Source organism: Oryzias melastigma, linkage group LG3 (genome assembly GCF_002922805.2).
Source record: "Oryzias melastigma strain HK-1 linkage group LG3, ASM292280v2, whole genome shotgun sequence".
Classification (NCBI taxonomy): domain Eukaryota; kingdom Metazoa; phylum Chordata; class Actinopteri; order Beloniformes; family Adrianichthyidae; genus Oryzias; species Oryzias melastigma.
Window position 1 is genome coordinate 11,732,584 of NC_050514.1, and position 13,805 is coordinate 11,746,388.

General features: G+C 41.4%; 2 protein-coding genes across 2 annotated transcripts in view; one reads left to right on the forward strand and one right to left on the reverse strand.

Annotated features, from left to right (window-relative positions):
* The window catches only part of tmem39a (transmembrane protein 39A), a 12,991-nt gene extending 4,204 nt beyond the window's left edge, over positions 1 to 8,787 (forward strand). Inside the window, exons 2-9 of the mRNA XM_024295720.2 lie at positions 1,200 to 1,360; positions 2,119 to 2,341; positions 2,642 to 2,725; positions 2,814 to 2,968; positions 4,907 to 5,270; positions 5,352 to 5,539; positions 5,616 to 5,736; positions 7,157 to 8,787. Coding sequence (XP_024151488.1) covers positions 1,248 to 1,360; positions 2,119 to 2,341; positions 2,642 to 2,725; positions 2,814 to 2,968; positions 4,907 to 5,270; positions 5,352 to 5,539; positions 5,616 to 5,736; positions 7,157 to 7,396 — 1,488 coding nt within the window. The 5' untranslated portion in view covers positions 1,200 to 1,247 and the 3' untranslated portion in view covers positions 7,397 to 8,787. The remainder of the gene's footprint in view (positions 1 to 1,199; positions 1,361 to 2,118; positions 2,342 to 2,641; positions 2,726 to 2,813; positions 2,969 to 4,906; positions 5,271 to 5,351; positions 5,540 to 5,615; positions 5,737 to 7,156) is intronic.
* A 433-nt stretch (positions 8,788 to 9,220) lies between these two features.
* LOC112160866 (serine protease 23) lies at positions 9,221 to 12,227 on the reverse strand. Its single transcript, XM_024295721.2, has 2 exons — positions 11,639 to 12,227; positions 9,221 to 11,100 (listed from the first exon to the last, which is right to left on the reverse strand). Exons 1-2 carry the CDS (start codon positions 11,662 to 11,664, stop codon positions 9,933 to 9,935), a joined length of 1,194 nt encoding a protein of 397 aa, XP_024151489.1. The 5' UTR covers positions 11,665 to 12,227; the 3' UTR covers positions 9,221 to 9,932.
* Positions 12,228 to 13,805: the final 1,578 nt, after the last annotated feature.

Genomic DNA, 13,805 nt, shown 5'->3' on the forward strand with positions numbered 1-13,805 from the left:
CGGAGATTTCCGTGTTTAATTCAGGCTGCCAGCTTAAATAGTGCGGCGAAGATGAAACTGGTTGGTGGTTTTACGGAGGAGCTGTACAAGTCCCTGTGATACGCAATTTATAATGAGCTGTGAACTCCGTGGGATCTCTCGTGGCGCCCGCTGTGCAACGCTCAGGATAGACACTTCATACCAAGAAGCGCATTTATTTCGGAAAATAGTGTTTCCATTACAATTTTGTGAAAAATTACTATTTTGATATGCCCCAAATTCCACCTCATCTAAGCGCAAAAACGTTTTTTCGAAAAATGCAAGTTTTTTCAAAAATTGAGGTGTTTCCATTAGGAGAATTTATTATTGAAATTCCAATTTGCAAAATTTCAGAGTTAATAGAAACGCGCCTATTCACTGGTTACAGATGTCCTCTTGCTCCCACATGACGATGTCCATACAGCAAATAAGAAAAAAGGACAGAATTAACTTCATCTGACTGGAGCTTTTCTATGGGTGATGTCACACTCACCCTGTCCAGTGTTCATATAAAGTCAATGGTATCTTTCTAAATACTTGATGTTTTTCATCTTTATAGAAATCCATGCATTTTACAAATGTGACACATTTAAATAGTGTAATAAATACACCAAAGAATATACTACTTAATATAACTGACACGACAAACTATTTTATTTGACTTCTCACAGATCCACCCTCCTTTACATGAAAAAAAAGTATGCACTTAGCAACTTTTGCATCCATATGCACAGGCATCATTCCATGTAAGTCAGCCTTTCATATTTCCTTAAAAGGTTTTTGGACATACATGCTATGTCCCGAATTCCCACCGTAATCCCTAACTACTATTTAGTGCTGGACTATCAAGTGCCCAGGATTTTTAAAGCAATACAGACACCATTCTCACTACTTTTTTTTATTTATTTATTTATTTATTTATTTTTTTTCTAAACGGAGGATTTGACGTCAGTAATTTCATGAACTAATGCAGTGAGCATCAATGCACACTGTTTTTTTTTATAAAGACTTCTGGAAAATTTCTAGGGCACTCGATTTTAGAATTGTACATTCGGACAGCACTAGAAAATGGCAAACCCACATATAGTGAGTGCACCATGGAATGAAGGAATTTGGACATGTAAGTTGCACTGTGTTGGTTTCAAGCTAAGCTGTTGTTTCTTTGACTTTCTGCTTTTCAGTGGCTTGAAATCACGGTGGCTTTTTGAGACGAGCAGTAGCTGGCGACCATGCCAGGAGGCCGCAGGGGTCCCAGCAGACAGCAGCTCAGTCGCTCCGCTCTGCCGTCCCTGCAGACCCTGGTTGGAGGCAGTGTCAGCAATGGCACAGGTCTCAGGAACAGGTATGTGCACGCCAAACACTCCCCAACTGCACGTTCTTTATTTTTTTATTTTTTTTTTAACTTTTTACTGATCCAAAATACGATCCAAACCGTGACCCTCAAATTCGTGACACAATCCGAACTGTGAGTTTTGTGATCTGTTACACCCCTACTAGGCTTGTTCACAGTAAAAGTGGGGTCATCTGGACCCCACAAGACAGCGTGCTGAACTTTTCTTTTCTTCAAGGATTTTTTATCTTCATTGGTGTCCATAGCAGATGTAAGAGCTTATCCACCTTTGTCATGGGAGAGATCACACATGAACATAGGGGTCAGGTCATTTGGACCCCATAAGATATCTCAAGGGTTAAAGGGAGTGCAGGTCTGTCTTGCAGTTCACTTGAGGCTCATGAAGTCACCTTAAGGGATGCCCTGAAAATGGAACCACTATGGGAAGAGGGGCTGGGGTCTGCTCCATGCCAACAGTCCCGCCCACAGCTCAGAGATGAGTGTCTAACAAACTCCTACCGCTCTGCAGAAACTGTCCTAGAAAGTGACGCAGGTTCTTTGATTCTGCCTAAAAACTGCATAATTATAATTCAAAGACCACTGGAAACATTTTTAGAATAGATAAAAAAATGATCAGAGTGGTTTTTAAAACTTTGACTGCTATTCCATTGTATCAGGAGAAAACTAAACTTACCATGCATAGTACACAACTGCAGCACAGACAGTGGATCACACACGTCTGTTTTCTCATTTCTCTGTCCTCCCTCTAGGGGCAGTAACTCTGTAGGTCTGTCGGCCCCGCCTCTTTCAGCCCTCATCACCCCAGAGCCGGTCCGTCACTCGCGGATCCCCGAGCTCCCGTTGGACAGCAGCCTACTGTTCGAGTTCCTGCTTTTTCTCTACTTGCTGGTTGCTTTGTTCGTCCAGTACATCAACATCTACAGGACGGTGTGGTGGTACCCATACAGCCACCCTGCTGCCTCTACCTCGCTTGTAAGACTTTTTTGGTTTTCCTTCACCAACTTTAGCTCACAGACGAGCTTAGACTTGGCTGCCCTTTAGCTTCTTAGCTCTGACTCCATGACTTCTTTTGTGTTGTAGAGAAATAAAGCCAGCTTCTGTTTGTGACTTTAAACGCATCTTTGAAATTTTGGTTTACATTTGACACATTAATCAGCTTCTCCTGATTCTGATCCAAATGTAGTGAGAGCTTGTAAATTGTTGGTTTAATTTAAGAAGTAGGGTCGAAACGTATAAACTGGCGATGATAAATGATTTGGCTCCTGCTTGCAGAATTTTCATTTAATGGACTACCACCTGGCCATCTTCATCACTGTCATGTTGGCCAGACGGCTTGTTTGGACGATTGTCTCAGAGGTAAACAGTCTGCTTTCAAAGAAATACAATCTCAGTTAGAACGTAACAGCAGGTTTGAAAGAACAGATGATCCGTCTTTGTTGTGCAGGTGTCTCAGAGCAGTGGGGGATCATTGCTCCGCTACGTGGTACTGATCGCAGCCCGGCTCAGTTTGCTGACCCTGTGCGGCTGGGTGCTCTGCTGGACGCTGGTCAACCTGTGCAAGAACCACTCTGTGCTGAACCTTCTCTTCCTGGGATACCCGTGAGTCTATGGCACAGGTCTTCTGTTGAGATCTAGAGATACTAACACCTATTTGAAATGTTGGCTTTTTAAAGATAACAAAAATATCATTTTTCTCCTAGTTATGTTAAAGCTGTATGAAAAATAAGTAAAGCAGGGGTCAAACTGTAATGATCTTCTACACTCACTGGCCACTTTATTAGGTTCACCTTACTATTACCAGGTTGGACTGCCTTTTGCCTTCAGAACTTGGTATCATAGATTTAACAAGGTATTGGACACAATCCTCATACGGTTTGGTTCATGTTGACATGATAGCATCACAGTTGCTGCAGATTTGTCGGCTGAACATCCATGATGCCAATCTCCTGTTCCACCACATCTCAAAGATGATCTATTGAGATCTGGTGACTGTGAGGTCGTTTGAGTTCAGAGAACTCACTGTCATGTTCAAGAAACAAGAAATCAATCTGAGATGATTCCAACTTTATGACATGGTGCTTTATCCTGCTGGAAGTAGCATCAGAAGATGGTACACTGTGGTCATAAAAGGATGGACATGTGTCAGCAACAATAGGTAGGCTGTGGGGTTGTCATGATTCTCTATTGGTATTAAAGGCCCAACGTGTGTCAAGAAAATACCCCCCCCCCACACACCATTACTCCACTACCACCACCAGCCTGAACTGTGGATGGATGGATCCATGCTTTCATGTTGTTGATATCAAGTTCTGACCCTACCATCTGAATGCTGCAGCAGAAATGGACACATCAGACCAGAAAACGTTTTTCCAATCTTCTGTTGTGCAGTCTTTGAGGATCGTTGGGGAATTGTAGCCTCAGTTTCCTGTTCTTAACTTACAAAAGTGGCGCCCAGTGTGTTCTTCTGCTGCTGTTGTTCATCTGCCTCAAGGTTGGACGTGTTCTGCGTTCAGAGATGTTCTTCTGCAGACCTCGGTTGTAACCAGTGATTATTGAGTTACTGTTACCCTTCTATCAGCTGGAACCAGTCTGGTCATTCTCCTCTGACATCAAAAAGACATTTCCACCCACAGAACTGCCACTCACTGGATATTTTCTCTTTTTCTGACCATTCTCTGTAAACCCTGGAGATTGTTGTGGGTGAAAATTCCAGCAGATCAGCAGATTCTGAAATACTCAGACCAGCCCATCTGGCACCAACAACCATGCTATGTTCAAAGTCATTTAATCGCCTTTCTTCCTCATTCTGATGCAGTTTGAACTGCAGCAGATCGTTTTGAACATTTCTGCATGTCTAAATTGAGTTGCTGCCATGTGATTGGCTGATTACAAATTTGTGTTAATGAGCAGTCTGTTCTAATAAAGTAGCCAGTGAGTGTATTATTTTCATTAGGAATTTGCAAAAATACTAAAGAAAAAGAGAATTGTTTTAACTCAGAGTTTTTATTGATGTCAAAAGTTTTGAACAAGATGGAGAGCAGGGTCATCTCTAGATTTGAACCTTACCCAGAGATTTTCTCTCACAACGCTCTTTCATTTCCTCTAAAAGTGTCCAATAACATAAACGATAGACTGATTATTTTTAATTGTTGCTGAGCTCGGGTGTTTCCTTCATTTGTCTCAGATTTGTGTGTTTGAATCGTTTTGTGTGCATGTCACTGTTAAAAATGTGCCTGATATCTTAAAAGTATAAGAACTGTTTCATCACTGCGGGACAAAGTTTCAACCACACACCTGCTGTTTTCTTACCTAATCTGTCAATAACTATTGATAACTTTTTGTTATTGGTTGTTTTATTTTTTTAATTTAATTCAATTCATCTAAAAAATAAATCTACTGGAGATTAAGCTTATTTTTGTTTTTTATTATCTTTATAAAAATGTTCCACATCTAAGTTTTGTTGTATTTACATTTCCTTCTTCATTTAAATTTTTCCATTGTTTTTGTCATCATTTTCCGTCTCTCCCTGTTCTCCAGGTTCGGTGTGTATGTCCCCCTCTGCTGTTTCCACCAGGAAGGAGGGAAAAGCCAAGCGGCGGCGGCGGCGGCAGAGTGCGACTACCAAGGGGACCACCAGCAGGCCGACCTGGCAGAGTCTCCGTTCCTCCGGCCGCGAGACTTCCTCTTCCTGCTGCGTGAAAACCTCAGAGAACAGTTTTCCAGCCCCCCCCACATGCCCACCCACACCTGCCCGCCACACACGCACTCGGACACGCCCGAGCTGATTCGAGCAGAGGTGGAGGAGCTCAAGAGCGACTTCAACCGGCGAATCAAAGAAGTGCTGTTCAACTCTCTGTTCAGCGCTTACTATGTAGCATTCCTTCCCCTCTGCTTTGTTAAGGTTGGTGCTGCTTCTGCTGGATAATCTGATACCAGATGATCCAGCCTCTATAAGCCTCCATGCTGCTTTTCTCTCCCACAGAGTACTCAGTACTACGACATGCGCTGGTCCTGCGAGCACCTGATCATGGTGTGGATCAACGCCTTCGTGATGCTGATGAGCCAGCTGCTGCCCCCCAGCTACTGCGACCTGCTCCATCGCTCGGCAGCTCACCTCGGCCGCTGGCAGAAACTGGAGCACGGGTCGTACAGTAACGCCCCCCAGCATGTGTGAGTGGCCTTCGAGGACTGGCGTGATTGAAGCTCTCAGTCTGGGGTTTGAGGCTGATGTGCTGATGGTTTTCAGGTGGTCAGAGAGCACCGTCTGGCCTCAGGGGGTCTTGGTACGACACAGTCGATGTCTGTATAAAGCAGTTGGACCCTATAATGTGGCCCTGCCCTCTGATGTCTCTCATGCAAGATTTTATGTGAGTATTACTTACTTATCCTCTGATACACGAGCGACTGATTAGTGTTATCTGTTTTTTTCCATACTCAAAAAAATATATATATTTTTATATATTTGAAGATTTTTTTATCTTTTATCACAAAAGAGGATTGGTGTAATATTTAAATTTTCTAGGGCTCTATAATGTTGCAGAAACTATAACAGCTCTTTAATTTTCCTCTTTTTAACCAACTTCTTTCAGTGAATATTTTTCTGGGGTTCGGTCTCACTAGCTGTGCATAATCTCCACTGTGGAGGAGTGATGAGTAAGGGCTCTGCCTCCCATCGTATTTATGAAATCCTCCAGTCTCCATAGAACTTTGGATCAACTAAATGTTTTTGCCGAGACTTTTAGAGAGCCTGATATGAAGGAATTCCTCAATGATATTCACTCCAAAAACAATATTGCAGTAAAACTGTGGGCTACAGATTCATGGTTTTAGTCAGAAGTCTGCAACCTTTAATACCTACTGACCAAAATCCAGCAAGAGCTGCAAAATCCTGCTTCACATGTGAAAGAATACACCGTTTATGAGGAAACGTGGCTTTTGAATATAACACAATAATTGAATTAGGAAAGTTGCATTACCTGCGATAATGCTAATGTGAATGATTTTTGCTGAAGCTGTTTGCTGAAAATGCAGAAGCAATTAACTTTAATAGCTGCATAATGTCCTGAACATGCTGAATGTTTTGATACCAACCTTGCATAATTTGCAGAAAGTGCTCAAATATTTGAAGATTTACTTGAAAAAAAATCGCAAAATTGGCGTAAAATTAAAAAAAATGGTTAAAATTTAAAAAATGCATAATTAATAGAACAAACATAAATGTCCTGAACCTGCTGAATGTTTTGATAGCCGAAATTGCAGAAATTTGAAAAAATGAAAAACGAACAGAAGAATAAATAAGGAGTAATAATCAAGAGAAACAGGATCACTATAGTGTGAATGCTTACAAAGCCTTCACACAATTGTAAAAGCGGTCCAGATCTTTCTCCAAGCTTTTCCTTTTACAGCTCTGTTCCCACATATCAAAGACTTGGTGTCATATAGTTCTGGCCGAGCACAAACCGTAATAATTTTTTCTCCTTCATGATCGATTTTCTAATGGTTGGCATTTTCCTCAATTAAAGAGGATGTTAACTGGTATACCTTTCAATGCATGTTCAGTACCTGCGCCTTTTGTAAGCAGAATCCAGAAATGGCCTTAAAGACTTGCATATTGATGTGAAGTGTGCTAATATGTATGTTTACGAAGACTTTTCATTGGAAGTGGCTGCTTTGTCAAAGACCATGCACTGACTATATTTTAGCTCTTGTGTATCCCTTTTTTTCGTTTGTATCTGACCTTCGAGTCCTGTTCATTTTTGCTCTCAACTTTTCTGTCTTTTCTTGCAGTTCTTGTTTCACAAGCCATTGCGGATCCTGAACCTGCTGATCTGGATTGAGTCCAGCGTGGTTTTATACCAGTTATACTCTCTGTTGCGCTCTGAGCGTTGGAACCACACGTTGTCTCTGGGCCTTATTCTTTTCTGCAACTACTATGTGCTTTTTAAACTACTCCGAGACCGCATCGTGCTGGGAAAAGCCTACGCCTACCCTCTGCCCTCCAACAGTTTGGGGCTGAAGTCCCAGTAGAGGATCTGCGCGGGGACACCTCACTTCCGAGCTCCGGATTGGAAACAGGAGGAGAGGGCGGCCGCTGGGGGTGGAGGACAGACTGTGAACTCATAATTGTGTTTTGATACGGTTCTATTTTTAATGCAATGTTTATATTTACCTATTTAAAAGAATAGTTTTATTTTGTATACGATTTTGTGTTACACCGGGCATTACCACGAGGACAACTTGAGCATGTTGTTTTACGCTGTTTCTAGGCGACAGGGAAGCCGAGGAATGCCTGGGGGTGACTCTCACCAAAGATATTTTAAGTACACACGGCCAATCACAGAGCAGACTTGGCCCTGCATTGTCTGTAAAACCAGACGAGCAACTCAGACCAGAGGAGGAAGTCGGGCTTGAGATCCTGATTGTTTGAAGCTTGAGGCACTCACTGAACAGTGTTGTCGGCAGTTTGATAATCTCAACATTGCCAACTCTTCTTTTTTTAATTTCATTTTATTTTTCTCCCCTCAAAAGAAGTTGAAAATCTTTTTTTATCAATTGAATGGAATAAGGAAGTACCACCTGTTTTGATTGGATATGAGTGGCTGAATCTGCCTTATTTCTTTATAAAAACCAGTTTTTCCTTTTTTGGTTTAATTCGAGCTGAAACGCGAGAACATTTGTTTGTTCATCCTGAATACATTTTTCGTTTTTATAGCAGAACTTTTTCTGGGAAAAAGTCTCATCAAAACGAAGAAAACTGGTGCAAGCCCATCTGTCCGCCCACGGTACTTTGGTTTACAGGAAACGCTGCATCCGCATCACTATCTGTTTGTTCAAAGTCAGTAAATATGATGAGGTACAGTTACAGCACCAGTTAACAAGCTGCAAGCATCCCCAAACTGAAAGCATATTAAAAAAAATCCAACACTTCATGTTATGACAAACCGGTTTACTCTTCTGAGCCCTTTCGGTAAATCCTTACGAGGTGATGGAAGCAACACAGGCAGCCAGCTGGAAAGACTGTCACAGCATTACCAGCTCAAGTATTCAGTTACCCAAATGGTGTTACAGGCGAGTTACGTTTCAGTTTGTGAATTTCCTCTTAATATTCAGTGGATTTTCTGTCAGCTGCTTCAGTCTGTGCTATTGATGATTAGCTGACAGCTATTGAGATACCAACCCAGTATGAACACAATCATCCTATATGTGAAAATCAACATGTACACATAAGGATGCAACTTTACAGGATTATTTTTTTTCTTGAACACCATCTAAAAAAAATCCAAATTTGTCCTCCCAACAGCGTCCGCACGGCGATGGAATGGTTTGTTCACATTTTCATTGTAAATGTAGCACATTTTTGCCACCAAACGGTGCTGTGGAATGGGGCTGGTAGGTTTTGTTAAAGTTGCTCTCAACCGGCCTTGTCATAATTTGTTTTTTCTAGTCTGAATGACAGCATGTGGCATTCCTGAGTTTGCCTTTTCCAAAACATTTCTGTTTAAAGTGCCGAAATCATCTAATTTTGCCCACATTTCTGTTCCGATACCAAAAACCGCTGAAGAAAGATGAATGACATCTGAAAAGATTTTAAATTCACAATTTTTAGCTATAAAAAAGTGTTTCACTTTCCTTAATGTCCTACAAACCGGAGCTTTAAATGATGCAGACAAAATGTGGCTGATTTACTTTTTTTTTTTTTTTTGGATGTGCCATAAAGCAAGATCCAGATCTAAACTTGTGTATCGACATTCATCAGGTTTCCATGTCAACTTTCTCTGAATGTTCTGCCATTTGGCTGTTGAAAATGTGTCCCTATCAACACAGAGTTGATGTCCAGGTGTAATACATGAGTCAAAAGAAATAAAACGCTTTATTGATCCTCAAAGGGAAATTAAATATACATGTCAAACAAGCGGAATAATAAAGCATATTGGACATAACCTCTTTTTTTTCTTAAAGCATATATTTCATTTAATCTTCCACAGCCATATCTGAGAAAAGGCAACAATGCAACCTCAGTGAAATCAAGCAAGATAACAAGGAACTGCTGCAGTGCTATATTTGGCCACCAGATGGCAGCAAAGATTTAACTGTTCAGACTGGAGGGAAAAAAAAACTTGATAAATCAGTCCAGCCATAACCTGAAAACACAGTATATTGGTGAAAACAAATATGTCAACCGAAAGGAGTTAAATCAGTCTAGAAGGAAACATTTTGAATCTTTGGTACATTCATCCACAAAAGTTTTCAGTAGAACGTCTCAACAGTGCAATAATTAGTGTTCGCTCAATAGGAGCATTTTACTGTATAAAGTAATGGCTTTATTTATTTATTTGCAGTGATGCACATTATGAATTTTAGCACCTAAAATGTAATTTAAATAAATTGGTTGTTTTGGTTAGTACATTGTTTTATCTAAATAGAAAAGTGTGGTTTATCTGTATATCTTCTTGGATGTTTATCAGATTTCCCAGTTTTTGTTTTTGTCTTGTGGTGCCCAATATTCCACAAGGATCTGTAAATGGTTTGGTAGCTACACCCCTGTGGGATCCTTGCTTCTCCGTCACCCCTCTCTGCAGTCCACAAAGTTGCCTTTTATCCAGAAGCAAATCTGGGCGTATTTCAGGGGCGTGATTCTCACGGCTACGTTGAACTCCTGGGACGCTCCTTGTCTCTCCACCCACTGATGGCCAGAGAACACGCCTATCACCTTACGCTCCCATCGCCGCCGGCGCCCGTCCCACATCCGGGCGTACACTCCTGAGCCGCTGGCGCCGGGCTGAGCGTCACAGTGCTGGTACAACAGATCTGGTGTCTCCTCGCCAGCCTGACAGAACCGATACACAAGCTGTCCTGGGCGGTCGTTATCAAACCCCGAGAAGTGAACTCGGCGGCCAGGAAGCCTTTGTGCCGGTGGACTGACCCCTAACTTCATGTACCGACGTTTGTGGGGTTTCTTGAGCTCAAGCAAGGCGTAGTCAAAGTCCATCCCAATGTCGTTGGCGTTCCCTTTGATCCATCCTTTGGGAACGTGGGTCCGCTTGGCTCGTATCCACTGGAACTTCATTTTGTCGTTGGTTGGCGGTGCGTATGGAGCTCCCTCAACATGGTTGGTAGGGTTCGTGGTAGACTGTGGTGCATCTCGTTGCTTGGATTTTAAAAAGCCAACCCGAAGCTTCTGGGCTCCTTTCACATAGTTTTTACCATCATGGACACAATGAGCTGCTGTGAGGACGTGGCGGTCCCCTACCAGAGTGCCAGAACATCCGGTGGACAGTTTGACTGCCACTGAGAATGGAAACTTCAACAGGAAGTTCTGGCCTGCGATGCTGAAACGTCCATCATGCCCAAAGATCTCTCGTCGTCTTCTGACCCGCGAGCCCTCGGCCTTAGCAGGAGACCCAGAGGCGTAGGCCGGGCTGGTGTTCAAGTTGGGGTTATAGCCATAAATCCCAATGGCGGTCTCAGTGAGTCGTCCATCAGAGTGGAGCGTCTCAAAGGCCAGAAGACGCCGCAGGTCCCAGTAGCTCAGACGAGGCGCCCTCTTGTGACATTCTGGGTCACATTCCGAGGCGACGTCCAAACGAGCTTGAGACAGGAAGTGGGGGGCCGGTTGATCCTCAGTCTTCTCGGGCAGGACCACAGGGACACGCTGGAGAATCCACTGAGGGCGAGAGGAGGTGGAAGGAGACACGGTAGAAAGGAAGAGCAAACAAAACAGGGATGTAGACCTGTGAATGCACAAGAGGAAAAAAGCAAGCGTTTATGTCCGATAAACATCACCATCAGCTCTTGTTTTGTTCCACAGGAAAGTGATCAGATGTTAGGATTCCATGAAAAATCCACATTCCAGAAGCCTGATTCATACATGTCTAATTACATCCACGGGAGCAGAAAGAGGACATTTAGATTTCACTGCACTAGAACCCTGTGGGCTGTGACCTCACTCTGCTTTAAAGCTGTAAATAAAGCTGTTTAAAGATCAGTCCTAATATCCTCTGGTGGAAAATTCCTCTAGTGACCCGAGGGACGGCCCTTCCAGAGTTAAACATTTCCTTTCAGTGAGAACATCATTTTTTCTTGTAAACCCTGTCAGAGTGATAACTCACATTTACCCCCCTCTGCCTCAGAATGTTAAAGACGTGGTGCACTAGCTTGTAGAAATATCGTAAATTAGTTCATTTAACGTTTAATCTTAGTTTGAGTTAAGCTTGCAGAGTCACGGGAACGCGTGGAGACATCACGGCGTCCTTTACGCGCGCGTCTTACCAGGAGAGCGCAGCCCGGGAGCGCATCCTGCCTCTGCAGGTGAACCAGCGGCGGGTCACTGAGGGACTGACCCCCCTCTGTCCTGAGCAGACCGAACCTCTGATCAACGCGGAGGAGGCGGCCGCTTCAACTGGGAGAAAGCGGCAGCAGCAGCGGTATCCTGAGCTACTGTTTTTGATCCGGATAGTTTGGAACGGTCCTGCAAGAGGAGCCCAACCCACGGCGGAGAGGCACCGGGAGGCTGGAGGAGGAGGAGGAGGAGGAGGAGGAGGAGGAGGAAGTCCTCTGATTGCTGGATTTTACATCCGCCGACGAGGATATGCAGAGTAAGAAGCTGAATGTAAACGGAATGCTGAATGTTCATTAAAGGAAAAAAACAAACAAACAGCCAATTAAAAAAAAATACTTATGTAAACCTTAAAAACGCAGCTTATAAAACATAATTAATATTAATTAATATAAATTAATATAAACTTGATTACTTCATGCTGCTATACCCCCATTGTTATTAAAATGATATTTTAAAAAGTACAATACTATACTACTACAAATCTTAATAATAATTGCCACTCCCAGTATCATCCTTAGAGTGACAGTATCAGTAGTAGTCATTATATAGAAGTATAGAAGTAAGCATAAAAGTATACTAAGTATAGAAGTAGTGTTAGTAGTAGTGATACTAGTAGTCACAGTAGTACTGAAAGTAGCGCTATAGCAGTGATAGTATTTGTCGTCAGGGTTGGGATAACAGATTACAAAGTAACAAATTACTGTAATCTATTACTTTAGTCAATAACTGAGAAATATAGCAAATTACAGTTACAATGTTGGTAATAAATTACTATTACTGGACTATTACAGCAGTTAGATAAAAGAAAAGAGGATCTTGTTTGTTCCAAGCTGTTTTTCCCTTGAAAATGTGTATATGAGTGGGAAAAAAGTAAAGTAACAAGTAATGAATTTCTTTCTTAAACAGGTAATGAGTAACGTAATTTAATTATAGTTTCATTCAGTAACTAAAGTAAAGTAAAGTAATCAATTGCTTTTTGAAGTAATTTACCCAACACTGGTTGTAGTAGTAGTAGTAGTAGTGATAGTAGTAGTGGTAGTAGTAGTAGTTCTAGTGGCAGTAATAGTAATAGTGATAGTAGTAATGCTATTAGTGATAGTATTGTTAGCAGTGATAGCAATAATAGTAGTGATGGTAGTGGTATTGTTAGTAGTAGTTATAACAATAGTGTGATCATAGTAATTATAGTAGTAGTGATAGTATTATTAGTTTTGGCAGTGATAATAGTAGCAGTAGTAGTGATAGTAACAGTGATAATATTGTTAGCATTGGTAGTGATAGTAGTGATAGTGAAAGTGATAGCAGTGGTAATAATATTATTAGTAGTGGTATTGCTAGTAGTAATTGTAGTATTGTTAGGAGTGGTACTGATAGTATTTAGTAGTGCTAATAAAGGTGATAGCATTATTTGTAGTGGTAGTGAAAGTAGTAGTAGTGTAAGAATTGTTAGTAGTTGTATTATTAGTATTGGTAGTGACAGCAGTAGTAGTGCTAGCATTGTTAGTAGTATTAGTCGAGGGAGTAATAGTCGTATGGATAGTAGTAATGATATTATTAATAGTAATGGAAGCTGTAAGGATATTAGTAGTGGCAGTGATAGTATTATTATAAGTAGTAGTGGAAGTTATAGTAGTAATGGTAATTATAGTGGCACTGATAGGTGTAGTGGTAGTGATGGTAGTAGTGGTATGAATAGTAGTTTTAGTAGTAGTATTAGTTGTGTTAGTAGTAGTGGTCTGGATATTAGTTTTAGTAGTAGTGGTAGTGATGGTAGTACTGGTAGGAATAGCAGCAGCATTAAAAGTAGTAGAAGTATGTGATGATAATGGTTATAGTAGTAGTAGTTATAGTCTTATTGGTAAAAGTAGTATTAGTAGAAGTAATGATATTGCAATAGTGTTCATATTATTAATATCTGCATTAATTACTCGTTAGAATTATTTTCATGATAACAGGTTAAAATTTTTGATCTTATTAAAACTTTTTGGTCTGAGTCTCAGACTAATTCTGGGCTGAGGGTGGAAGCAGACAGGGGTCAACAATGTATGAAGGTAAGAGTGAAGAACATAAGTAAGAAAAAGACATGAAAGTAAGGGA